At 38.8% G+C, this 27,890-nt stretch overlaps 1 protein-coding gene across 3 annotated transcripts in view; it reads right to left on the bottom strand.

Annotated features, from left to right (window-relative positions):
* The window catches only part of SYCP2 (synaptonemal complex protein 2), a 67,751-nt gene that overhangs the window by 12,517 nt on the left and 27,344 nt on the right, over nucleotides 1-27,890 (bottom strand). For all 3 annotated transcript variants that reach the window (XM_047068736.1, XM_047068738.1, XM_047068739.1), the window contains 16 exons: nucleotides 25,357-25,505; nucleotides 24,104-24,178; nucleotides 23,526-23,672; nucleotides 20,240-20,339; nucleotides 18,739-18,896; nucleotides 16,783-16,852; nucleotides 16,334-16,391; nucleotides 15,668-15,801; nucleotides 15,085-15,521; nucleotides 6,786-6,913; nucleotides 5,970-6,006; nucleotides 3,863-3,933; nucleotides 3,714-3,771; nucleotides 3,169-3,224; nucleotides 2,683-2,740; nucleotides 1,379-1,547 (listed from right to left, as the gene is read on the bottom strand). In XM_047068736.1, the coding sequence (XP_046924692.1) occupies nucleotides 1,379-1,547; nucleotides 2,683-2,740; nucleotides 3,169-3,224; nucleotides 3,714-3,771; nucleotides 3,863-3,933; nucleotides 5,970-6,006; nucleotides 6,786-6,913; nucleotides 15,085-15,521; nucleotides 15,668-15,801; nucleotides 16,334-16,391; nucleotides 16,783-16,852; nucleotides 18,739-18,896; nucleotides 20,240-20,339; nucleotides 23,526-23,672; nucleotides 24,104-24,178; nucleotides 25,357-25,505 (1,905 nt within the window). The remainder of the gene's footprint in view (nucleotides 1-1,378; nucleotides 1,548-2,682; nucleotides 2,741-3,168; nucleotides 3,225-3,713; nucleotides 3,772-3,862; nucleotides 3,934-5,969; nucleotides 6,007-6,785; nucleotides 6,914-15,084; nucleotides 15,522-15,667; nucleotides 15,802-16,333; nucleotides 16,392-16,782; nucleotides 16,853-18,738; nucleotides 18,897-20,239; nucleotides 20,340-23,525; nucleotides 23,673-24,103; nucleotides 24,179-25,356; nucleotides 25,506-27,890) is intronic.

The following is a 27,890-nucleotide window of genomic DNA, read 5'->3' as shown; positions in this document are numbered from 1 at the left end:
GAGAGTAGCTTTAGTCCCTATTCCTTTTTTTGCCTTTCAGGCACAATCAACTTTCTGAATATTCTCTGAAGCCTAAGAAATGGGACTATCCAAGCCAAGGAAGCAATGAAGTTCTGGGAGAAAGGTCTTCCAATCCTGGCGATAAGCCAGTCCCTACATATGACTTGCAGACATGCAGCCGTTTAAACAAAACCATTCACTCAGAAGTCCAATTTTAAAACTCTGTACTGATTACAGTATTCTAACCTTGAATGTCTCAAGATGTTACAAATGAGTATAAACTCCCTGAGAGCATGTGACTTTTATCAGCTCCTGGCTGATACCACGCCGCTGCCCAGAGCAGGTGCAGTGCATCTTTCGGCCTCTTCTCACAGGTCCTGTCTGGGCTCTGGCCGCTCTGGCCGCTCCCCCCGCCCCCCGCCCCCACTGCACTCCCCGCACCAGCACATGCTGCTGTCTCAGACTTCTCTCTCTCAATCTCTCTCTCTCTCTCTCTCGTATTAAGATGATTCTGCTGCTTCTCGTCTTGGCAGAGATGACAGGCCTCGTCTCTTTTCAAGATTCAGCCTCATTCACCAATACGTGCCAAGCTTCATTTCCAGGTTTTTGTTTTTACTTCTGTTTACGCCGTCATGCACCCCACCCCCCACATACACAGAGGCTACTATTGGTTATATTTATCCTGACATAAAGTAAAGGCTGGTTCTCTTAAATATCAACTTAAAAGGTCTTATTTTAAAAATGGAATATATAAAATCTCTGTGTTTTAGTAAACAAGCTAGGAAAATGGTCCATATGTCTAGCCAAAAACCCATACCTCAAACTCTTATCCAACTGCTTTAAGAGATTCACTAGACAAAGCAAAAGCCATATGCTGGGAAGACATTCTGTGGAAGATTTAGGCAAAAATATTTCTGCAAGAAAATGGTTTTCCTTATAATATGTTTTTATATGCATTCCTAAAAAGTACATGTGTTAGCTGTGACAGGAAATGGCATGTCCAAGATTTGATTTTTGCTTAGAGTGTTGAGTTCATGAGTATTTAATAACACACTATCCACAATTGCTAAACAATTGTATAACAGCAGGCCACGAGTGGACAAATGGTGAAGAGTATGCATGAACCAAAGAATATGACAATCATATTTTCTGTCTTTAAGATTCCAGTAAAAAAAAATAATTTCTACACAACCATATTACTAAAAATAAAACAAAAAACAAAACCACTGTAGTGTCGTGGTGTATTTACTCTTCTATTCATAAGACTACATAGTTATCAACACTAACAACGTACAAATATACTTGTCAGCCAACAAAGCATTTTAAGTAGTTGACATGGTAAAATCATTTCCAATATTTCCCTGAAGTCATTTCTTACTTGATTTGCCACTTTTCTGTTTCTTCACATTTTTATTTCTGCTATAGTCTATCAGCTGTGGTTTTGATTTTGGTTCCTTCAGCCAGCTAACATCGGTCTTGCTGTCATCACATCCGTATTCTGTGTCAGTATCACTAAAGAGATTTTTCTTTTTATGATTTGCTACAATCTATTAAAAAAAAAAAGAATCCATATAATAGATGAAGAAACGTGTCTCATTATATACCATTAAAGGTAAGTTAAGCTAGGGGCACCTGGGTGGCTCAGTTGGATAAGCATCCAACTTTTGGCTCGGTTCATGATCTCACAGTTCGTGGACTTGAACCCCGCATTAGGCTCTGTGCTGACAGCTCAGAGCCTGGGGCCTGCTTCGGATTCTGTGTCTCTTTCTCTCTCTGCCCCTCACCCACCTGTGCTTGTCTGTCTTTCAAAAATAAATAAATGTAGGGGCGCCTGGGTGGCTCAGTCGGTTAAGTGTCTGACTTTGGCTCAGGTCATGATCTCACGATCCGTGAGTTCAAGCCCCGCGTCGGGTTCTGTGCTGACAGCTCAGAACCTGGAGCCCGTTTCAGATTCTGTGTCTCCCTCTCTCTCTGCCCTTCCCCTGTTCATGCTCTGTCTCTGTCTCAAAAATAAATAAACGTTAAAAAAAATAAAAATAAAAAATAAAGAAATGTAAAAAAAAATTTTTTAAAGTTAAGCTAAAAAACAAAAAAACAGAAACAACCCAAGCAACAGAAAAACTAACTTAATTTTTTAGCATACTAATGTACCTGGCATTAAGAACACATATCCAGACAAACAAATCACCCAGAAACCCAGATCAGAGATTGAGATTCCTATTTTGTTGTTGTTTGAAAGTTAAAACAGCTTACTTCCACACAGACACGAGCTGATGCCATCAAAGAAAGTAACTAAAGCTATCATATCTTCTGTTAGTAAATGACTTACAAATAGCTCTGAGACCATAACAGAGTCATAGTGGGCACATGAACAGTCTAATAGAGGGGGAAAAACCCAAATATTTTTGTTTTCTAGATCTGTGATCATCTCTGGCACAGGAAATTTTTGTTTAAGTATTTATCTTGAGAGAGAGGGTGTGCATACACGGGGGGAGGAGTAGAGAGAGAATCCCAAGCAGGCTCTGTGCTGTCAGCGCGCAGAGCTCGATCTCAAACCGTGAGATCACGACCTGAGCCAAAACGAAGAGCTGGACACTCAACCGACTGAGCCACCCAGGTGCCCCAGAAAATTATTTTTTAAAATAAAGTTCTTAATGGACACATTAGGATATTGTAACTTACTTTTTTATCTTTTGTTTTGAGAGAAGATTCAAGTTCATCATGATTCCTCAAACCTACCCTTAAACAAAAAGATGCATTAATTTTAATTTAATTACTTTTTCCTTAAGGTAACATGCACCGAACAGACACGGGTCTTCAGCCCTACTCTTTCACTAGCTCACTGTAAAATTCTGGCCAAGTCACTCATCCTCTCTGACCTCAGTTCATTATAAAAATAACAAGGTTGGATGAAGGACTGAGTCCCTCCAGCTTCATCATCGGACATGCACAGCTAACATGACAAGTGCAGAGGACGCACATGTCAGTTTCAGGAGTAAAGGCCGAAGTGTCAGGAACGTCAGGGGGCAGTCCCACCAACAACGTTCCCCATCCTTCTTCTCAGTATGGTAGAGCCTCTCACACAAACTGGGAGGACATACTGAAGAAAAAGAACAGCTGAGAAACTTATTTTACTCTGATCCATCCGATTATAATAAAAACACCTACAATTTTATTGAATTATCCACACAGGCTTCTGTAGCTTCAGCTTGAAATTCCTGGATCTAGATTGTGAATAAACATTAAAAATTTTTTCTTAGTGTCAAAATAAGGTAAACATACGTTTTAAAAAATAAACATATAAATTCTAGTTTCTATCACTTCCTATCGTAAGACGCATCAATTAAATTAAGCTTACTAAAATACTTCTATATATAAAAAGTTAATACTATAAAATATATTAAAAACAAAATAAGTAAGAGCAATGGTTTTAAAATGTCTTGTATCAAGAAGCAAAGTGATGTTCTTGAAGTAGTAGGGTGAGTCCCCACCCCCATGTCCTAATTACTCATTTTTCTCTACTTCAGTCCAAAAGGTTTTAAAGGAAACCAAATATACCTAAGTCGGTACAAAAGAAGCTTTAAAGTATTTAAACATACTTTAAAACACATCTACAAGAGAATGGAAACCAAAAAACATACACTGTAATAACAATATAGTGAATACAAAATAAATACTGAATAACCAATACAAAATACTGATTTCTAGCTTACTCCAAGTTTTATAATAGGCTCATCAGCGCCATTCAAGTTAAAATTGTAAACATCATTCCTGTAAAAATGAAGAGAAATATTAACTTCATTATATAATAAATATTCTTCGTATATGAAGAAAACTGCAAGATCTATGAAAAATTACTTACAGTGGGCATTCAGAAGTAACATTAACAAAAGTAGTCTTCAGTTGCCTATAACTTTTTTTCTGAACCTTTTCCTAAATACAAAAGAAGTTTATATACAACCATTGAAACTTGTACATTAGTATACTTGGCAAACAACATGCGCAAGTGTATTTTTCATGTATTTTCTACCTGTTTCTACTCCTATTTTCCATCTGTAGCTGTTGCCTTAATGTAAACTGAATAAAAGTATTCAACATCCATACTGTTATAAATTTTGAAGACTTAGGTATTAAATAAGAATATGACTGAAAGTAAATTAAATACAAACATAGAATCCTTACTTTTTAATATGCACTGCCATCACTGTACATAGGTAAATGACCTTTTCACTGGTTTCAAAACAAGCTGAACCTTAGTGATTCCAGAATCACAGAACAAACATGCTTCTTTTTTTTCTAGACTCGTTTGCTTTAAAGTCTTCAACAGAAAAACTTTGGGAGAGACTAAGGTTTATGGAAAATCACTACTAGTATCACTAAATGATTGCTTACCGAAAAGAGATGCTCAGAAGTCTAATGAGTTGGAAATATTAAAACAAAACATTCATTTTAGTTGTTAACTATATTCAATTTTATTATGTACTTTGGCTATCTTGTATATAATTATGTGTATTATTCCAGAAAGTTTATCCCTTAATATATTACTCCTCTGATCGCTTATCTGAGTCATCCTTTCCAGTATGATTTTTACCAGTGTTTAGATATATCTGTTAAACTCGTCTATTGCATGCTAGCGTGTGTAGGTATTACAGAAGACGCAAAGATAAGCCAAGGTATCAAAAGAGATACAAAAGTAAGCAGAAGGGTCACACAGGATACAAAGATGATTTAGACAGACACACGCTAATAGAAGACACCAGAGAGAAAAAAGAACTGCAAGACTCAGTAGAATATCAACAAATGGTACCAAGAAACCGGCGTGTAGATTCTGCCCATGTGGGGTTTGCAAGTTTTCAAAAAGAAGGCGGACTCTGAAGCAAGACTCGCAAGGAGAAATCAAGCTCTGATGAGCAGAAAAGAGTGTGAGAGCATCCCGACTCAGTTCGGTTTTTCACAAAGAGGGGAAGAAAAAGAATAAGCACTTAGGGAAAACACTTCGGGGAATCTCAAGTTATTACGCTTCAGCTAAAGGAGACATGTCTAGGGAACTAATACTAGGAAATAAAGACGGACTTTTAAAGGGACTAGAGAGCCCGCCCAAGTCTGCACTCAGTAAGCAACAGGGACCAGAGAAGGCATCTGAACAGAAGGCACAGCTGAAGTGTGTGCTTTAAAAAGAGAAAGAGCTGGCACTGAACAGAATGGCGGACTGACAAGAGAAATACTAGAGGCAAAAAAATTACACAAATGCCACTGCAATAATCCAGGGATGAGAAATCAGAACCCAAACTAGGATAAAGGAGCTACATAAGGTGGCAGAGGGTGATTCAAGAGGAACGTCCAGAAGGTGAACCTCAAAACTTGAAATTAAATGGATAGAAAGTAATTGTGAGGAGTAATTCAAAGGCAATTGGTATTTTAAGCCTGCATAAATCATTTTTTTAACAGAAATACAGAGTTAAGAAAGATCTTCTTGTCAGAAGAGATGAGATTAGCTAAGGAAAACAAATGAAAACAAAGATTTATTGAATCACAAGGCAGAAAGTGAAAATATCACACTCACACATGTAAAAGAAACATTTTGGGGGCACCTAGGTGGCTCGGTCAGTTAAGTGTCCAACTCTTGACTGCAGCTCAGGTCATGATCTCACAGTTGGTGAGATCAAGCCCTACACTGGGCTCTGCACTGCCAGTGCAGAGCCCGCCTGGGATTCTCTCTCTGCCCCTTCTCTCTCGGTCTCTTTCTCTCTCAAAAGAAGTAAATAAATAACTTAAGAAAAAGGAACTTTTATTTTGAAAAGCAGAACAGAATAGGACTCTTTTGAGTACTTGTCACTAAACTTGCGGTTGTTTAACCCATTTATCAACATGCTGAAAACATGAACTCCATCCTACTGTGCTTCCATTTTATGTTTACAGTTATCAGAGTTTGGCTATACATTTGGTGTAGTGAAATAAATGAAACCTACCTTACTGAGCTGTAGATCAGATTTGTTTGAAAAACCACTATAAAAAAGATATTGTCAAAATGAAAAAAGCAATCATCAGTGGAATGTTCTTCGTAAAAGCCATGTTATATAAGGTAAAACATTTGGATCGCTAAGTTTACATTCGATACGCTGTAAATAACTGCAGTGTGACAAGACTAGTCTCATAATCCTGCAACCTCCCTCCTCGTAAACAGCAACCATGACTGCTAATTCTAAGATGAACCACGCATGCGGCAAAAGGTGCCAAGCAATTTGAAATGAATGGTTCTGCCATGAGAGTGTTTCATGCCTTGTAATAAGGCCAGAATTAATTTAGACATGAATTAACCACCTACAACCTGTAAAGAAACATCTTTTAATAAGAAAAGACCTAACCTTCAGAAAGACTGCAGACAAAAAATAACATATTATATGAAAGCGACTCAGCTCAGCTCATTTCGATTTCCTATTCCGTTCAAGCAACATATGTACACGTATTTAGTCTTACTCATTACTAGGCTCAATAAATAAAATCTGAAAATGTCTATAGCCTAAAGACTTATGAAAAGGTATGCTCTATCAATATGGTATTTTGATACTTTATAAAATATAATCACATACTACAATGACTAATTTCAAATTTAGTTCCCTTCCTGTATAATTAAAACAGCTACTATTTACAAAAGTAAGTAACAAGGTGTTTTCTACTAGAAAGTTATACTATTTGAACATGTTCAAAACTAATTTTCTTATAACTGTGAAATAATTTAGTTGGATCTGTCAAAAAATATTTATGTCTAAAATTTAAGTACATACCCATCAATCAAAGACTCTTTGAATTTTCTTGTAGACTTTATGTCATCCTTGGGTTTATATCTCTTATTGAGTTGGTTTATCAAGGATTCTGTTGCATCGGTAAATCCTTTCTCTTTTGACTTTTCCCTCTGAAACAATGTATAAGTTACTTTAAGACTCTACCAGTTAACCTTCAAAGGAATATAAAGGCTGAAAGGAATGTTTAAGAAAAATCTGGTTTTATATATAACTACAAAGAGAAATAAAGCGGGTAAGAAATGATTTAGGAAGTTTGGGCTTTGTTAGGCATTAAATAACACAGGATAAAACTTAACACAGAGAACCATGCAGAGTGCTCTGTAGAGATCAAAAGAAAAGTTCCATCCACGTAAAAATAAATGGAGCTAAAATACAACTGTGATAGCATTGCTGAAGGATACAAGGTTACTATACAAAAGTTGACTGCTTTCTTATAAACTAGTGATGAACAACTAGAATTTGAAATTACATTCCGTTTACATTAGTACTCCCCCCAAAATGAAATACTCAAGTATAAATCTGACAAAACATGTATGAGCTCTATATGAGAAAAACTATATGACGAATGAAGAAAATCAAAGACTCTACATAAATGGAGAGAAACTTCAGGTTCACAGATAGGAAGGTTAATATTGTCAAGATGTCAGTTCTTCCCAACTGGATCTAGAGTTCATGTAATCCCAACAAAAATCCCATAAGTTATTTTGTGGATATCAACAAAATGATTCTACAATGTACACGGAGAAGCAAGAGAACCCAGAAGAGCCAATATAATGTTGAAGAACAAAGTTGTCAGATTGACACTACCCTACTTTAAGACTTGCTAAAATGATACAACAATCACTATAGTGTGGTATTGATGAAAGAACAAATAGAATAATAGAACAAAACAGAGAGCAAACAGAGAGCCCAGAAATAAGCCCTCACAGTCATCTGATCTTTGACAAAGGAGCAAAGGCAACGCAATGGAGAAAGGACGGTCTTTTCAGCAGACGGCGATGGAATAACCGGACATCCACACATCCACGTGCAAAAAAACCACAAAAAACAAAAAACAAAACCAACAACAACAAAGAAAACCAACAAACCAGAATCCGGACAGACCTTACACCTTTCACAAAAATTAACTTAAAAGGGACCACAGGGGCGCTTGGGTGGCTCAGTCAGTTAAGCATCTGACTCTTGATTTTGGCTTAGGTCATCATCTCACAGTTGTGAGATCAAGCCCCACGTCGGGCTCTGCTCTGAGCGTGGTGTCTGCTTGGGATTCTCCGTCTCTCCCTCTGCCTCTCTCTCTCAAACTAAACAAACATTAAAAAAAAAAAAAAAAAAAAAAAAAGGACCATAACCCTAAATGTAAAATGCAAGCTATAAAACTCCTAGAAGGTAACATAGAAGAAAATCTAGGTGATCTTGGGTTTGGCAATGCCTTTTTGTCTATAACACCAAAAGCACAATCCACAAAACACAAAGTTCGTAAGTAGAACGTCACTGAAATTAAAAACTTCCGTTCTGTAAAAGACACTGTTTAGAAAATGAAAAGATAAGCCATAAACAGAAAATATTTGTGTAACACATATCTGATAAAGGATTTGGACAGGCATACCACAACATACCGTGGGTTTGGTTCTAGATCACAGAGATAAAGAGAGTAATGCATTAAAATGAGTCCAAGGAACTTGGTTTCCCAGCACATATAAAAGTTATGCTTATGCTATACTGCAGCCTATTAAATGCACAATACCATTATGTCTTAAAAAAACAAAGTACATACCTTAATTAAAAAATACTTTAATGCTAAAACATGCTAATCACCCGAGTCTTCAGCAAATGGTAATCTTTTTGCTGGTAGAGGGTTCTGCCTCATCACTGGTGGCTGCTGACTGAACAGGGCGGTGGCTGTTGAGGACTAGGGTGGCTGGGGCCATTTCTTTTTAATTTTTTTTTTTAACGTTTATTTTTGAGACAGAGAGAGACAGAGCATGAACAGGGGAGGGGCAGACAGAGAGGGAGACACAGAATCCGAAACAGGCTCCAGGCTCTGAGCTGTCAGCACAGAGCCCGACGCGGGGCTCGAACTCACGGACCGTGAGATCGTGACCTGAGCCGAAGTCAGACGCCCAACCGACCGAGCCACCCAGGCGCCCCTGCCATTTCTTAAAATAAGACAGCGATGAAGTTGGCTGCACTGACTGACTCTCCCTTTCATGGGCGATTCCCGTGTAGCATGCAACGCTGCTTCATGGTAGTTTACTCACAGCAGAACTTCTTTCAAAAATTGAAGTCAATTTTCTCAAGCGATGCCTATGCTTTTCTCAGCTAAGTTTATGTACTATTCTATACTCTTTGTGGTCAATCTTCCCAGAATCTTCACCAAGAGTAGATTCCATCTCAAGGAACCACTTTCTTTGCTCCTCCATAAGAAGCAACTCCTCGGGGCGCCTGGGTGGCGTAGTCGGTTAAGCGTCCGACTTCAGCCAGGTCACAATCTCGCGGTCTGTGAGTTCGAGCCCCGCGTCAGGCTCTGGGCTGATGGCTCAGAGCCTGGAGCCTGTTTCCGATTCTGTGTCTCCCTCTCTCTCTGCCCCTCCCCCGTTCATGCTCTGTCTCTCTCTGTCCCAAAAATAAATAAACGTTGAAAAAAAAATTTTTTAAAAAAGAAGCAACTCCTCATCCATTCAATTTGACTGTGAGATTGCGGCCATTCAGTCCCCTCTTCAGGCTCCACTTCTAATTCCATTTCTCCTGCTGTTTCCACCACATCCGTAGCTACTTAGGTACCTCCTTCCTCCACTCAAGTCCTGAATCCCCCAACGTTGTCCATGTAGATTGGAATCCACTCTTCCAAACTCCTGTCAATGTTGATAGTCTGACCTTTTTCCACAAATCATAAATGTTCTTAATTGGTATCTCAAATGGTGAATCCTTTCCAGAGGTTTTCAATTTAGTTTACCCAGATCCATCGCAGGAATCACTATCTACAGCAGCTGTAGCCATATGAAATGTATTTCTTAAACAGTAAGACTTGAAAGTAGAAATTACTCTTTGATCCACCGGCTACAGAATGGATGTTGTGTTAGCAGGCATAAAAATGTTAATTTTGTTGTGTATCTCCATCAAAGCTCCTGAGTGACCAGATATAATGTCAGAGAGAAATAATATTTTATTTTTTAAGTGTTTATTGAGAAAGAGAGAAAGAGAGAGGGAGAGGGAGAGGGAGAGGGAGAGGGAGAGGGAGAGAAAGAGGGAGAGGGAGAGGGAGAGGGAAGAAGAAGAAGAAGAAGAAGAAGGAGGAGGAGGAGGAGGAGGAAGGCAGAGAGGGAGACAGAGAATCCCAGGCAGGCTCCACAGCTGTCAGCACAGAGACCAATGTGGGGATCGAACTCACAAATGGCAAGATCATGACCTGAGCCCAAACCAAGAGTCACACACTTAACTGAGCCACAAAAGTGCCCTGAGAAGTAATAATATTTTAAAAGGAATCATATTTTTCTGAGCAGGTCTCAACAGCAGGCTTCTAACATTCAGCAAACTGTGCTATAAACAGATATGCTGTCACCCAGGCTTTGCTGTTGCATTTCTAAAGCACAGGCAGAAGGGATTTAGCATGATTCTTAAGGGTCCTAGGATTTTTTACATTAAATGAGCACTGACTTCAACTTCCTATCACCAGCTGCATCAGTTCCTAACAAAAGAGTCAGCCTGTCCTTTGAAGCTCTGATGCCAGACATTGACTTGTCTCTAGCTATCGAAGTCCCAAATGGTACCTTCTTCCAAGATAAGGCTATTTTGTCTACACTGAAAATCCACTGTTTAATGGAGCCAAACTTATTACTTATTTTATTCTGGCTGGATCTTCCAGAGAACTTGCCGCAGCTTCTACGTCAGCACTTGCTGCCTCACCTTGCCCTTTTAGGTTCTAGAGACAGCTTCTTCCCTTAAACTTCATGAACCAACCTCTGCCAGCTTCAACCTTTTCTTACCGCTCGCAGCCTTCATAAAATTGAAGGGAGTTAGGGCCTTGCTCTTAATTAGCCTTTGGCGGAAGAGAATTTGGCGGTTGGTTTGAGCTTCTATCCGGGCCACTGAACTAAAACCTTCTCCAGGTCAGCAGTAAAATGGTTTCACAAGAGGCTGAGCTTTTTGCTTATCTCAGCTTTCTGCTTGCCTTCCTCATTAAACTTAATCCTATTTTTAGCTTTCAACTTCAAGTGAGAGACTGAGAGACGTGTGCCTCTTCCTTTCACATGAACACGTAGAGACCACGGTTGGGTTATTAACTGGCCAAATTTCACTATTGGGTGTCTCAGGGAATAGGGAGGCCTGAGGGGAGGGAGAGAGACGAGGGAGTGGCCAGTGAGCCGAGCGGAGACGAACGCATTTGTCACGTCTGCCATCTTCTCTGGGTGTGGGGGTGTGGTCGGGTTGTGGTACTTCAATCACAATCGGAACAAAAAACACTGATCACAGATCACCATAACTGATACAATAATAATGAAAAACTTTGAAATATTATGAATATTTTTTTTTTTAATTTTTTTTTTCAACGTTTATTTATTTTTGGGACAGAGAGAGACAGAGCATGAACGGGGGAGGGGCAGAGAGAGAGGGAGACACAGAATCGGAAACAGGCTCCAGGCTCTGAGCCATCAGCCCAGAGCCTGACGCAGGGCTCGAACCCACGGACCGCGAGATCGTGACCTGGCTGAAGTCGGACGCTTAACCGACTGCGCCACCCAGGCGCCCCTGAAATATTATGAATATTACCAAAATGTGACAGAGACGAAAGTGAGCAAATGCTGTTAGAAAAACGGCGCCAATACACTTGCTCAATACAGGGTTGCCACAAACCGTCAGTTTGTAAAAAATGCAACATCTACAAAGTGCGATCAAGTTTGGCGTGCCTGTATCGAAATTATACAAACAACTATTGATACTCAACAGTAACAAAGAACTCACTTAAAAAATGAGTAAGGGATCTGAATACGTAATGCACCAAGGAAGACATACAGAGGGTAAATAAAAATATAAAAAGATGCTGAAAATCATAGATCATGAGAAAACTGCAAATTAAAACAAGATACCACTGAGCACATACAACAACAGCTAAAATCCAAAACGCTGACAACACCCAATACTGGCAAGGATGTAGACCAATAGGAACTGTCTCATCTGTTGCTTGGAATGCAAAAACGGTACAGCCACTTTTTCCACTTTGGGAAGACATGCGGTCTCTTACAAAACTAAACACACGATCTAGCAATTCTCCCAAATGAGTTGGAAGCTTACGTCCACCTAAAACCTGCACGTGAATGTTTACAGAAGCTTTATTTATTAAGTGTTAAACCACGGAAGCAACCAAGATGTCCTTTCACAGGTGAACAGATAAACAAATCTCGGTACACCATGCAATGGGATGTTACTCAGCAGCAAAAAGAAATCAGCCGTCAAGCCCTGAAAAGACACAGAGACACGTCATGGCATGTCGCTGAGTGAAAGAAGCCATCTGAAAAAGACTGCATACTATATGGTTCCAATTCTACGACATTCTGGAAAAGGCAAAAGTACTACAGAGACAGCAACAAGATCAGTGATCGACACGAGTTTTAGGAGGGAGGCAGCACAGGGGAAGTGTAGGCAGGAAAGTGATTACGTAGGATAATGTAACAGTAGGTACTACAGGCTGCTATACATCTGTCAAAACACATAGAACATACAACACAATGAATGAACTCTAACCTCAACTACAGGCTTTAGTTAATAATAATGTAATGATGTTGGTGCATAATTTGTAACCCATATACCCACTGATGTAAGATGTCAATGACAGGAGAAACTGGGGTGTGGGTGAAGGGGCATATGGGAACTCTGTATACTTATACACCTGAGACTGCTCTAAAAAATCCCATTATTTTAGGGGCATCTGGCTGCCCCAGTTGGTAGAACGTGCGACTCTTGATCACGCAGTTGTGAGTTCAAGCCCCACACTGGGTGTAGCAATTACTTAAAAAAAAAGTAAAAACGAGTAATACTCTAAAAATGGAAGGACTACAAAGAATTCTTATCTGCATAATTTTAGGTAATTTGGCTGAAAGAAAACTCCCTATAATAAAGACATGAGTTCTCTTGTCTTGACTTTAGTTTTACCTTTCTCAGGGAACCAGGCATACGTTTTGTTTTTAACTATGGTAAAATACAACATGAACATAAATACAAAATTTACTATTTTAACCATTTTTAAGTTTATGGGTTTGTTTTGTTTTTTACATTTTTTTTTTTCAACGTTTATTTATTTTTGGGACAGAGAGAGACAGAGCATGAACGGGGGAGGGGCAGAGAGAGAGGGAGACACAGAATCAGAAACAGGCTCCAGGCTCTGAGCCATCAGCCCAGAGCCTGACGCGGGGCTCGAACTCCCGGACCGCGAGATCGTGACCTGGCTGAAGTCGGACGCTTAACCGACTGCGCCACCCAGGCGCCCCTGTTTTGTTTTTTAAAGTTTACTTGGGGGGGGGGAGGCAGAGACAGAAAGAGGACCCCAAGCAGGCCCTACGCTGTCAGACACGGGGCTCCACCTCACAAACCGCGAGATCATGACCCGATTCAAAATCAAGAGTCAGATGCTTAACCAACTGAGCCCCCCGGGCGCCCCCAAGTGTATGTTTTTATATGTAACAAAGATAGTAAGTATTACTTACTATCTCTTCTTGAGATTACTTTACTTGGCTTCGAAATGTAGCAAAAATGAACTTCCCATAAAATAGCGAGCGTGTGATTTAAGAACTTCCAGCATAATTAGAGCCAACTTGGGCAATCTGTACCATCGTGCTACAGAGGTTCTATTTCTCTGGATTAACCCAGTAAACAAGAAGCAGAATCAGATGCCTACCTTAAAAAGAGAGTCATCCATGTATGCGAGTGGCAGAAAGTCTTATAACACAGGGAGCACCACTGTGTGAGACTGAAGAGAACTTACGAAGACAGGAAAGTGGATTTTAAAAAACCAGAGCACAGCTTAAAAGACATGATCAGTTTCCATGCTCCCAGGAAAAAACGAGTAGCCGGCTTAGGGAAATTCTGTGGAATGATTCTAAACTGCAAAGAAAACAGCTGAAAATAAAAGCTCAGCACTCAGACAAAAAGAACCTACTTTCCCTGGGTCTGAAGGAACTAAATAGCTAAGACTAGAAAGAACAGCATACTAAGAAACATGAAAAAGTGACCCAAAAGGATTTGGTCAAAGAAGAAAGTTGCCAAAGCAGGCAAAGTGAAATACAGATTAAAGACAAAATACAAAGGCCGGCTGAGACAAAGGAAATAATGTCTAATCATAAAAGAACAATCGGAAATTATCTCTTAAGTATCTCATTTGCATGTTGAGATGTCCCAACACATGAACACTTTACATCAGCTCTAGATATTTGACTATCCAGGTATTAATACCACTCTGGATGATAAATGAAAATAGAAGCCTGTAAAACCTGGATCTTCTAAGGAGCAGTGAGGAACAGACTGTATTACTGGCAGTGGAAATGTATTCTAATTACGAAGTTTTCTTAATCTGCATCTTGACAGCAATGACAAGAAAAAGATTTCCTGTAACTGCTACAAAAAGTAAACTTTCAGCCTAAAGTATGGCGCCGCTCAAACTCCTACTAGAGATGTCCCACAGAGGATTAATCTCACGTAGGAGGTAAAGGCTCCAAAGGGGATGAGCAACAGGACAGAAGATCGACTCCTGCACTCCACCTACATCTTTTCTTGAAAAATCTTGCTAAACTTTGATGCAATAATTCAAGAAATGTAGATGCTACTGTGTGCAAAACTGCCAGGCCGTTCAGGATAACAACGGACAAAACACAATCTTTAAACTCTAAGAGGTTAAAGCGGGAGGAAAAAGAACACACAGAGACAACCAGTTTTTAAAACAAAGATAAGCACCGTGAGAGAGGCACAGACGGTTGTATACACATGCTCAGAGCACCTGCGGGGCAGAGTGAAGGAGAGCCAATGGGAGGAGACAAGGGGCTGCCGGGTGCTTTCTTGCTACACCCATTTACACACCGGCCCTGCGCCTGCAGGCACACTGGCTCGGTGGGGGCTGGTGCCAGGACGAGGTGAGGGAGTCGGGAGGTACTCACTCGCACACTGGAGACCTGAGTTAAAGAACAAGGTCTCACGAATGTTAAATCTGCAGCACTCAAGAAAGCGTCTTTCACTGTCTATGTTATTAGGTAGGCATATTGTAAGTATGCAGAAACCAAACACACTGAAAGCTCACCATTTGTTTTTGTTTCAGATCCCAGGAATTAAGTTCAGACGTTAATCCTTTCCCTGATCTTCTGTGACTTTTCACATTTTTTCTAGGAGAAGGGCTTTTATCACAAATAGCGGTATTCACGTCTTTTGACAATATGTACTTCTTCCTATAGATCAGAGACTCCTCAACGGTCTTATTTAAGAGAACGGATTTGAAAGTAGTTTCAGATTCAATACGCCAATCTCTCTGCTTGGTATTTTCAGTGTGTTTCAGCTCTGAACGTTTAGGATGATTTAGTTGTTGCTGACTGTCTCTTTTGCAAACTCCTACTTCCACTTTATCTATTTCGCTATGCTGCGTTGTTTTTTTCTTATGCGGCACCTTTTCTGTGTCTTCACAATTATCACCAGATGTTGAAGAGGATGATTTCTGTTTAGTAAGTTTTTTGACAATAATACCTAGTGGAAAAATAAAACATTTATCTTTGTGAACTTAATAAACTGGTAACACATAAATTTGTTAACATCAAAGATATTTATTAGACATTTAAAGAAATGAGTATTTCCCTGAGCTACTGCTATATACAGAAAAAACGATGTTTCACCTTGATTGAATGTATCTCCCGATGAAGTACTTGCTCTTTTGTTGTTACATAGATTAATACTTGCTACAGGGGTCCAACATGACCATTTGGAGTTCATTTTATTTCCACAGATGTTGTCCAACACACCAGATAACCTGGAAAATAAAATAGCCTGCTTAACGTATCATAAAACATTAGCCTAGGACTCTGACCTGAGACCTTGATTTTTTTTGTATCTAGTCAATGTTTATCGATGGTCATTTGTTAATAGTCAAGTATGAAAAGATTTTGGTAAGTCATGATGAAAGTTAAAATTTACTATATAACTGATGAGATTAAAAAATGTTATTACAAAAGGTCTATTATTGCCACTATTTGATATCTACTAATATGTCTTGTATCTTACATGTACTACTGTGCATTTAAACTAGGTTAAATTTCTTCACATTCATACCTTATTCTTTTAAAAATCCCGTTCATTTTGAGTCAATTTGAAAAAGAGTTCTGTTGGCTGCTATGGAAAAGCAGACTATTCCCCATTGTGCAGTCATAGTAATATATGTGATGATCAGAGCTACAGCCAATACCACCTTCTAAGAATACATGGGCCTTTTCTTTTAAATTTATTACATTAATCTAAAACAACATTCATATATGCTGACTTACTTGATGGTTTTTGATACTTACACAGGTTTATCTTTTTTTCCCACTGTCTGTGAATCAGGAACAGCATCCTGCAGTTTATCTAAATAAAACCAAAATTATGGCATTTTCAGTTCTGTATGCAGCTGGCAGGGTAAAATGGGAGTCGGTATACAATTTGATCAAGGTTCACATATTAGGAAGGAGAGACTGATGTTCTTGGAAATAGAGACTGTAGAATATTTTCCTGTAACCTCTAAGTTTCTAAATGCATAGAGCCAAATGCATTCATTATTAATCTTTCTTTTTCAAATCAACGAAAGTCAGTGGAATTAAAGGAAAATATGAAAATAATATTTTTATAAATATTATAAATATTATATACATAAATATATAAATTTTATAAATATATATTATAATATAATATAATATTATAAAAAGAATAAAATATTTTTTTAAAGAGAAAGTAAAATTAAATTTAAGAAGTACTTAACTAAAATTTTGGTTTAGGAATTCAGTGTCCTTGTTTTCCGTCTTCTCTACAGCTTTAGCAGTTTTGATATGCTATAAAACATAGGGGACATGTTAATGTTAAACAAGGTATTATATGAAAACAACCCTTAAAAGTCACCGTGTTAATGTTTAAAACCTTTAAAATAAATTTGCCTTGCTATTAAAAGTTGGATAGTACTTCTACTGTTTCATAAAGATGATGCCCATTCCAGAATATTGCTTATCCTAAAACACAAGAAAACCATTTTCATTGCAGACAAGGCAGAAGATTCTACAAATTTTCTGGACTCATCCAGGGCTAGTACAGTAATTCAGCTTCCATCTGTAGCCGACACTTTCTAGAATCGCCACGGCACGTCTACTGCTCTGCTGCTGCTCTCACAGCCTGCACCTATTCTGGTCTTTTCACTAACATGCCTAAAAGATTGGGAAGTTACGAAACATTAGAGGATTTGGTAAAGTTGTGGCCATTGGGCAGGCGACTTCTTGCCTACACCAAGCTTCCTTCTTTCCATAGCCACAGATGCACATGCACCCAGATCAAATAAAAACCTGCCATGACTATCAGAAAAACACACCCTACAGGCTGGGACATCGTGCCTCGTCCTGCCTGTCTCCCCTACTGAATCCGGCCAGTGGGTCTCTAAGTCGCGAGAGGAGCAGTGGGAACACGTGCTGGTGCGTTTGGTTGTCACGAGGACTGAAGGGCTCCCTGACGAAAAAGCACAGGCCTAGAACACTCAGGACCATGCCACACCACTGAATGAATGACAGTGCCCGGATTAAGGAACACTTAGCCTGGAAATCGGAACAACTCCTTCTGACTCTTTTCTTAGTACCGTTTATCATTCTGCCACATACCATTTCATCTTTCCTAAACCCACCACCTATTCTTTTTTACTGCAGTAACAAGGCTGTTAAGCTCTGCTGGAGAAAATTACACATATTTCTGAACTAATACATGTGATAGAATTCAGCCTTAAATTTAGAAGGCCTTCACTTTGCCTCACACCTTTACTTACTCTTCCTTCTCTCCATTATCTCTTAGTAGCTATTTCAATCTTTACAGGTCTCTGAGCCTCTCCTGCAACATAATGCAATAGAAACTCACCAAGCTCACCTGACACTTCAGAGAAAACAGACCTGTTAGGTGCTCCTCATCTACAAACTTAACTTACCTGCATCTCTCATTACCTCCTACATCTCCCAGGAAATAACTTTCTTTTACCTATTCTCTTATCTGTTGTTCTTCAAGAGCATTTCCTGGTCTTCACCCACGCCTCCAGCTCTGGGGCTAGGCACCTGCCCCTCCATTAGGTTCCTACTGCTTCCTTTATTACAGTCTGAGAACATTTAGACAATATTATAATTATCTTATTAATCTATCTAATTTCCACAATAGACTTTGAGATACTTAAGGACAGAGTCCACTTGTATTTTACATTTCTAGCAGACACTAACTTGTATAATAAAGAATGATGGCAAGTCCATTTCTCCTCCCGAATACATAAATCAAAGTTATACTGAATGGATATTCCTAAATTTTATTGGTAGCAAAATAAATAAAAGTCATAAGGACTGACTTTCAAGAACAAGAAGTCATATATATATATATATATATATATATACACACATATATATGTATAGTATTTATACATATATATATACTATATAGTATATATATATGTATAGTATATATGTATATACGTACATATATATACGTACATATATATGTATAGTACATATACATATATATGTATAGTACATATACATATATATGTATATATACTATATATATATACGTGTATATATATATATATATATAGTAATATTTTCAACAAAGTGAGACACTACTTGCAAAAGAAATTAGCTCAATATGTATTTCTATAGTAACTTGATAAAATTAATTTTTTAAAATGTGGTCAAAGTAAAATTACTTTGTCTGTATTATCTCTGCTCTTTCTTTCTTCAGATGGTCTGGATGTAAGTGATTCAGCATTATCCACCCCACTTTCGGATGTTTTAGGAATATCAGGTTTTTCCGCAGAACTCATCATGTGCAGCGGTGGTTTAACTCTTCCTCTTCGTGGTGTTGCTAAAAAGGAGGACAAAGGACTGCCGTATTTGTAGGGTTTTAAACATGACATATTGCGGGGCACCTGTGTGGCGCAGTCGATTAAGCGTCTGACTCTTGGTCTCAGCTCAGATCATGATCTCACAGTTCATGAGTTTGAGCCCCATATTGGGCTCTGCGCTGATGGTGCAGAGCCTGCTTGGGATTCTGTTTCTCCTTCTCTCTGCACCTACCCCGTGTGTACTCTCTCTCTCTCTCAAAATAAAATTTTTAAAATTACATATGGTATTACTGAGGCACTTTTTAGATGAGGAATGTAAAAAAGGGAGGTGCTGGGATGGGCCCAAGACTTCTGGTTTAGATGAATAAGTGGATACAGATGCCGTTTACCAAGGTAAAAAAATGGACAAAAAACTAGCAGGGAGGGTGGAAAAATCAATTTATTGGGGACCTGTTAAAATTGAGGAGCCTGTTGGATATTAGACAATTGCCCAGGAGGCAACTGGATTTTGGGAACAGAAGGTCACTATTAAATTGTCATAAGACTAATAATAAATATGACTGTTTTATAGCAGCTAGTACGTAGCATTATGTTTTCATTTTTATTCAGCTCTTAGTATGTACCAGCACTGTCTAAATGTTTCACAATATTCCTCATTGAATGAATGATTTTCATTTTGTCTTCTAAACAACTTGATGAGGTAGACACTTTAGCTCCACTTTAAGAAAAGAAAACTGGTTCTAAACTCACCTGGAGGATAATCTGTACAAAGTACACACCTGGGAGCAGGGGAACAAGCCCAAGCAGCCCGAGGGACACAATGTTTTAGCTGCTATGTTATGGCTGACTCCCGCTTAAATGACAAGTTATTAACCTGGGTATTAATATTTTGAATAATGCTTATATGTTAATACCTGTCAGACCTTTCTTCGAAATTTGAAATTTCTTGGCAATTAGAAGACGTTTGTGGTTTGTATCTTAACAATTTCCATATCTCTAACTTATCCTCTGTGTAAATTAAATCCCCAGAATATCTCTGAATTAAAAAATGCCTGCTTTAAAGATAGAATAATGTCTGGGGCACCTGGGTGGCTCAATCGGTTAAGTGTCCGACTTCAGCTCAGGTCATGATCTCGTGGTTTGTGAGTTCAAGCTCCACATCAGGCTCACTGCTGTCACCCTGTCAGCGCAGAGCCCACTTCAGATCCTCTGTCCCCCTCTCTCTGCCCCTCCCCTGCTTGTGGTCTTTCAAAAATAAAATAAACACATTAAAAAAAAGTGTATATATATATATATATGCACAAAAATATGGACATATATATAAATATGTATGTTAGAAATCTTTCAAGAATATAAAACTTACATGTGTTGATTAAAAGTATTGGGCTTCTCACAGTGTATCTATCTGCACCAGGAATAATCATTGATGCTTCAGACATTTTTCTTTTGCTAGGAGTAATTATCTGAAACCATGAGAAGCAGCCACAGTAAACACACATCCTCTTTTGAAATGAACTGTCCTACAATTTTATTCGTAACATTTACCTTGACTACACCCAAAAGACATATGGTATTTTATACATGACATCATATCAAGAAATTTCTGTTTTAGGCTGACTTGAGAGGTTCTATCCTAAATATTTGGTATTGAATAGGTAGCCCAAACAAGGAATGTTGTTTTAAAAAGTATTTATAGAGGGACACTGGGTGCCTCAGTCAGTTAAGCGTCTGACTCTTGATTTCTGCTCAGGTCATGATCTCACGGTGTGTGAGTTCAAGCCTCATGTCAGGTTCTACACTGACAGCATAAAGCCTGCTTGGGATTCTCTCTCTCCCTCTCTCTCTCTCTGCCCCTCCCCTGCTCGCATGCTCTCTAAGAAATAATTTTTAAAAAGTAGTTATAGAGTATCCAGATATATGGAATACAGCACCTTTATATACCAGCTGAAAATATTTTACTGATACTGGGTGTATCTTACAACCAATGGCTCAGTTTCTTATTCTATTTCAGGGCGTGATGTTTGGATACAGACTTAGGCGAATTTGTTCGTGAATGCCTTCATAATGTTCAGCATTCCTCAAAACTTTCACATATTTTAAAAAATTGTATTAATAATCTGTGGAGACCAAATTGACTTTGGAGTAAAGGTAGCTACAGGAATTCAGAGACTCAGCAGCACACGCACGAGCTAGTGGCTCTGATAAAGATGCACATTTTCTGACTTCATTCTAGAGTGACTGAACAGAGGGAGGCAAGCAGAGGCAAGGGCTGCAGGAACAGGAGTTTCAGGGGGCGTCATATAAAGGAGGAGATGATGAAAAACTGCAAAGAGGCAGAGGAGAACTGTGTTGTTGTTGTTTTTTTTAAAGGCACCTGCCCCTGAGACTAAAAAAAAAATACTGCAGGTATTTTAATAGGTATGTAAATGGGGTGAGAAGGAAAGGTGGAAAGGAGAGGAAAAGGGGGAATTCTAAGATCAACCAGAAAACAAACTACTGAACCAATGGATTCTTGTGCAAAGAAGGATAGTTCCTAGCGGCATAGTGAATGGGACCTGGAAAGTTACTTATTCATATAAATGCTTGACAGTTAATTCTGAACGAAAACACGGTGGGTATTTCACAACGGTGCAATGTTTTTTAAAGACATCTTTTCCAGAGTTTATGACTTACTGAGTTTAAGGTGGGGGTCCTAAGAATTTTAAATAACTACTCAAGGTACAACTTGGATATAAAAGGCACAGCATTGCCAAGTAGTATTCCATTGTATATATAAACCACATCTTCTTTATTCATTTGAAATCTGGCCATTTGCAGCAACGTGGATGGAACTGGAGGGTATTATGCTAAGTGAAATAAGTCAGTTAGAGAAAGACAGATGTCATATGTTTTCACCCATATGTGGATCTTGAGAAACTTAACCGAAGACCATGGGGGAAAGGGAAAAAAAAGTTACAGAGAGGGAGGGAGGCAAACCGTAAGAGACTCTTGGATACTGAGAACACACTGAGGGTTGATGGGGGAGTGGGGGAGAGGGGAAAATGGGGGATGGGCATCGAGGAGGGTACCTGTTGGGATGAACACTGGGTGTTGTATGGAAACCAATTTGACCATAAATTATATTACATAAAAAAAACCAAAAGGCACAGCAAATGGCAAATGGCTTTTATAACTGAATTGTCTAAGGAAAACTGACATTTCACTTAATGAAGAAACAAGACTAACGGGAAAGGACAGCAACACCAACACGTCGAAGTGTATGGGGGAGCCTGTGAGAGTTCCAGTTGTGTAAAGGTGAGAAGTTAGTAAAAATTGCAGCGGGAAAAGGTCCATGAAGGGAAGTGAAATTAATCATCAAGCCTTGCAAACATAAGGGCCAGAGGGAAATGGGGAAAAGTGAAAAAAAAGGACACACAACACGGATGAACGTAGAGGCGCAAAAATTAGTGCGACATAAAAAAGAGGCAGTAAAGCAACTGACCTTACTCATAAAGTGGTCTTTAGAGTAAAAGGAGACGTAGAAGGTCCCAGAATTGAGTCCAAGTTTAGATGCAGGAAGGTAAACACAGAGATCACAAAGTTTCTGAGCAGAAGAATGCTACCAGGACGCCGGTATTAAGAAAAGCATGGGACACCACAAGGGGTAGCTCACGGGATGAAGCAACCATGTCCAAGAACAATGAGGGGGTGGCTGCATTAAGCCAGGTATGCGAAGATGAGCAACAGTGAAGGGCGTGAGGAGGAAAGGACTTGAGAGATGCTGTGAAAGGACCAGCGCTGGTACCTCGGTCCTAGGTGTGACAGGAGAGGAGGCTGGATTCAGGACGCCATCCAAACGCTAACGGTAGCCTTACTGAAGTATGCAGACAGATGCAAATTTGACACAAAAGATAAAAGAGTTTGAAGTTAGACTTTAGGAAAAGACTTGGAGGGACACACCAAGGGAAACATTAGAAGAGTGAGGCGTCACTGTGGCACTCTGAAGAGAGGTCTGGTACATTTCAAGAGTTTACACTGGGCACGTGAAGGAGCTCTGTAAGCGAGAAGGCACAGACGTGTTCAGGAGGCTGAGCCACGCTTTTAGAGCGAATCTACATCCAGAATGTAGGGAGGGAAAGTACCTCCAACGTCGTGACAGAGTAGGGAGACAATTAAAATGCTAGCAGAAATCGGAGGAGGAGAGGACAATAGGAAAGACAGGGCTGTTGGCCATGTCAAGTGTCACAGCGAGGGAAGAAGGTGGAGTGCTGGTTCTGTTGAGTGTGGCCTAGAAGGGAGTCTCCACGAGCAGGAGGAGGAGGAGGAGGAGGAGGAGGAGGAGGAGGAAGAGCTTAATACTTTGCTTTCTGTCCTTGTGTGAGTAAAGAGACACTGCATTATAGATTTGTGTTCTGCATAAGGCCAAAAGCAAATACAAAACAGAGGGGATAAATGTAAAAAGTGGTAGTTACTCTCTTACACTTACACATAAACAGAATTGCTAAAGCACAATGCTTTTGTTTGCATTTGTAAAAGGCAGGGGAAAATACTCTGAAATGTTATTGATGACAACCATTAATGTAAACTCTAGATGCCTTTTTCTATAATTACATATAGCAATGATTTGATCTATGCCGTTTTATAAACAACTATTTTGACACCATATTTACCCCAAGCTGACTATTCTTTCTGTCCCCTTGATTGCTGTTTTTGATACATTTTGGAGGTTTAGTGAATTCCTTTTGGGAGTTACGTTTTTCCTTCAAACTAATGATTTCCTCTTCCATGGGTGAGATTTGACTTTCTGGCACCAGAATCTGTTGGGGAGAATGTGGAAAAAAGTATTTCAAACTCCAAACCACACAAAGTTCTCAAAAATCACTGGATGTCTTAATCAAGTGCCTACTCATCCCACACTTGCATCAATTCTTTCTGTCTTCCATGTACTTAGTCCTACAGATTGACCCAACAAAAAAGCATCCACGTTTCAAATGTCAACAGACATAAAACCAACTTTGGCATTAGAGGCAGGACATATACTTCTAATTTTTAAAGTTATCAAAACTACTAATAACTATCTTCTGTACTAAAATAATAACATACTTTAAAAATCCCATACATCTTATTGGGGGACTCTCTATGCTGAGACAAGATATCTTTTAGATACTCCCCCTCCAACATCATACTGTCCTATTACTTATGGTTCAGCTTAGCCCAGTGATAAAAATCAAGTAAGTCAGACACATACCTGTGATCCACTTGCATCAAAAATTATATGCACAGATGTTTTGGCAACGGAAATACCTTGTTTTCTGTTAAATTCCTAAAATTAATTCAAAGAGATGTCATTTTCTCTCAGTTCCTTCTATTTTACTGCAATTATCTCCTGTTTCCTTTCAAAACTGCTGTATTATCTCAAATCATTATTTTGCATACGTAAATACCCTTCTCAGAATACCATAATGTCTCTTCACTAATCAGTCTTCCTAGCCTGCCATTTTGGTGAGGGTCCCTCAGAAACATAGTCTCTTTTTCTTTACCATAAATCTTTCCCACAGCTATAAACTGAATGTGTCCCCCCCCAAATTCACATATTGAAACCTAATCCCCAAGAGATGGTATTAGGAGGTGGGGCCTTTGGGAGGTGAGTGGGTTATCAGGGCAGGGCCCTCATGAATGGGATCAGTGCCCTCATGAGACCCCAAAGAGCTCCTTCACCCCCTTCTGCCATGTGAGGACACGGCGAGAAGCTAGCCACTGTGAACCAGGAAGTGGGCCCTTACCAGAAAATAAGTCTGCTAGCACCTGATCTTGGACTTCTAGCCTCCAGAACTATGAGAAGTCAATGTGTGTCACTGAAACCACCAAGTGTATGGTATTTTTGTTACCGCAGCCTGCACAGACTAAGACATGCATTACCCAAGCTTGTCAACGGGATATCTCCCTCAAACTTAACATGAATTGTCACCTTATGAACTCATGATGTCTTCCACTATTCTAGAAAGCACCTTATCTAAATTACACCCATCAATTTCCAAAGCCATTTCAAGCCCCGTCTCCAAAGCCTTTCCTTTAAGTCTCTTAACGAGCATTCTCTTCCCTCAACTTCTATACCCCATTTTCCCTATGCCACTCATTCACTTCTTCTGGGGTACAGTCTGTAATTCTCACAATGTTTACTATCGTAAAAACAGGGTTTTGTCTCAATTCACTTTTTAAACACCTAGCAGGAATTTTGTTAGATGTTTTGAGTACTGCAGCTTATTTTGTGATCTGAGATTCTAAACAGGTGTCTCAAGGATACAACTAACAATCTGATGGCTATTCCACATTACAAATTTTAAAAACTAAAATCTACATGTCATTTTAAGAATTCTAGGGGAAAAAAAATCAATGAAACTTATAGCCCCAAATAACTAAAAGTTTCCAGAATTATGAAAATAAATATTTATTTAAAAGAATTTGATGAAAGTATGTATTAAAAAGAATTAAAACACTTACCCTGTATTTATTTGCACCCCAAATTTTTTGTGTCACACTAGCAATTTCCAATGATGCATCAAAATACAGAAGCAATTCTTTCCCTTCTCTTTTACTAATTTTTACTGTATTTTTCAAGATTATGGTCAGTAGCTTCTTCGATTCTCTCACTGCACATAGACAAATCATACTGATTAGTTTACATTCATTTCTATGCTGCCACTCTATAGGTACAGTATAAATAAGAAAGTCATGCAGCATATTCATTAAATCGAAATAATATTAACTTCTGGATCTAACAATATTTAATTAATTCTGGGACTAACTATCTATGCAAACAAATCAATTCAATTTATTTTTCCGAGTCTTCTGATCGATGAGTTACAGGCTAATAACTAATAAGCTAAAGCCATAAATATGTTTTGGACACTCACAGGTTCTTAGTAAATATTTCCGGAACACATCTAAGGGAACTATTTGCTTAACTTAAAAGAGGCAAACAAAATAACTTCAGTTCCATACATAAATAAGTATATTTTTAGGCAAAAGCATCTAATCAAACATTTCTGTTAAAGCCAGTTGTTACAAACAAGTTGACAGTCAACAATGGTCAAAAAACTTGAGTGCCAGGAAACTGAAGAAGAATACGGAGCAATTCCTCATGAATTCACTGATCCAGTGAAAACAGTTAGTGCCAGTTTGTAAGAGGGATTTACCTCCCTTCGGAATCACTTGGCATCCAATTCAAGTGCCTGTACTATGGACTACAGGCCACCAGGGTCCTGTCCTACTCTGCCAGTGCTCCTGTTGACTGGCAAGTCATCACACCTGCCCCCAGTGTACACTTTGGGGCAGGAGGAAAACACCCTGATGGAAATGGAGCACACCACGTAGAAAAATTTCTCTACATCAGGGAAAGCTCTACTGGCTACTCCATGACCTAACCCACGGGATAACTGTCTCCATTGGCTATAAAATTCTGATTCCTATGAGGCTTACTCAAGCAGAAGATGCGTTGTTTTTGCAACGATATGGTCATGAAAGCTTCCAGAGTAACATCTGTCATGGTAATAAGAATTATTAATTGCTTGAAGACAGTGGTGACAGTCTCTAATTTAAAGAGTGCGGTGGTTTTATTTTGGGAAAAAAAGTCATGTGTGTCAACAGGAACAGGTATTCAGACTTTAGAGATGAAAGTTTTGGTGACTTTGAAGACAATAATGTTTTGAATGCTGATGATGAATATTAGAAAATTTATAATCCTGATGTATATCTTTGCTGATTATTGTATCGCTCTGATCTGATTTTTTTCTGCAGCTTGCTATGAACTAGTAAATGAAACATTTACTTTGCTGCTTACATAACCACGGTATTAGAAATTACTTCAAATGTTGCTGAATGCTTTGCGCCTTTATGTGCAAAGTATCCTCCACATATATTGTAACTATATAAGAATTAGTTGATATTTGTTATCTTTTATTGTCAGCTTTGTTGAAACTTCTGGTATTTCCTTTGACTGCGTGGACTATGTCATGGCTTGTTTTTAATTAGCAATATTACTGAGATATCAGAAAAGTCATTTTATTGCTTGCTAAAGAATCCAAGTATTTACAGATAAACATATTTGGACCTTATGTTATCTACATACCCATAGGAGATTCCAATACACTATAGGTACATGAATATAATAATATGCTTTCTCCTGCAAAGGCATTTAAAAAATTTTTAAGATCATCCATGGAGACTAAATAAATAAAAATTCTTACATATTATATACAAAAGGGTCTAACTGCATGCACCCCATTGTGCTGCCTCCTCATCCCCTAGTCTGCAAGTATGCTAACTGATCTCCAGGTTTTGCTTTTTTTTTGTTGGTTTTTTTTTTTTTTTTTTTTTTTACTTCCATGGGTGCCATTCATGTAAAAATTCGGTCTTGCCTGCTCCATACAGGTTACATTACATTACCACATTATTATGAAGGATATTAAAGGATACAAACAAACAGCCAGGTGGAGAGATAAGTAGCATGAGGTCTGGAAGGGTCCGGAGACAGGAGCTCCTATCCCTGTGAATTTTAGGTTGTACCACCCTCCTGGCACAATGATACATTCTTATTCACCAATCAGGAAGCCCCCCCCCAAACACTTTTAATCCACATATAAAGAACTTAATTTTTTAAATAAAAGTATCCTCGTAAAATCAGGATGAGTTTTATATCGGAAAATCTTAAAATCAACTTCAAGTTATGCTATTAAAACAATGAAAATAACTTTTTTTTGCCCAATTATGTGCAGCTACACTTGGCAAGATGCAAGACACAACCGCATTAAGAAGCGGCAGCAGTGATTGGCGTGAAAATAGAGGAGAGAGAAGAAATTCAAAAGATTTTAAGAGATAGTAAAAAATGGACGTGGAAAAAGATCAGTTAAGGGAAGGAAACGATCAAGAGTGGCTTCTGTATGGGGCGGGGGGAGCTGGAAGGTTATCCTACCATTTGTCAAAACAGGAAATAAAGAAGGAGTTTGGCGGGATAGAATCATGAGTTTAGTTTTATT

The sequence above is a fragment of the Lynx rufus genome, unplaced genomic scaffold (genome assembly GCF_022079265.1).
Source record: "Lynx rufus isolate CCGP_SWC_20201006 ecotype Redwood Valley unplaced genomic scaffold, mLynRuf1.p SCAF_8, whole genome shotgun sequence".
Lineage (NCBI taxonomy): Eukaryota > Metazoa > Chordata > Mammalia > Carnivora > Felidae > Lynx > Lynx rufus.
This window is presented reverse-complemented; position numbering and strand designations above follow the sequence as displayed.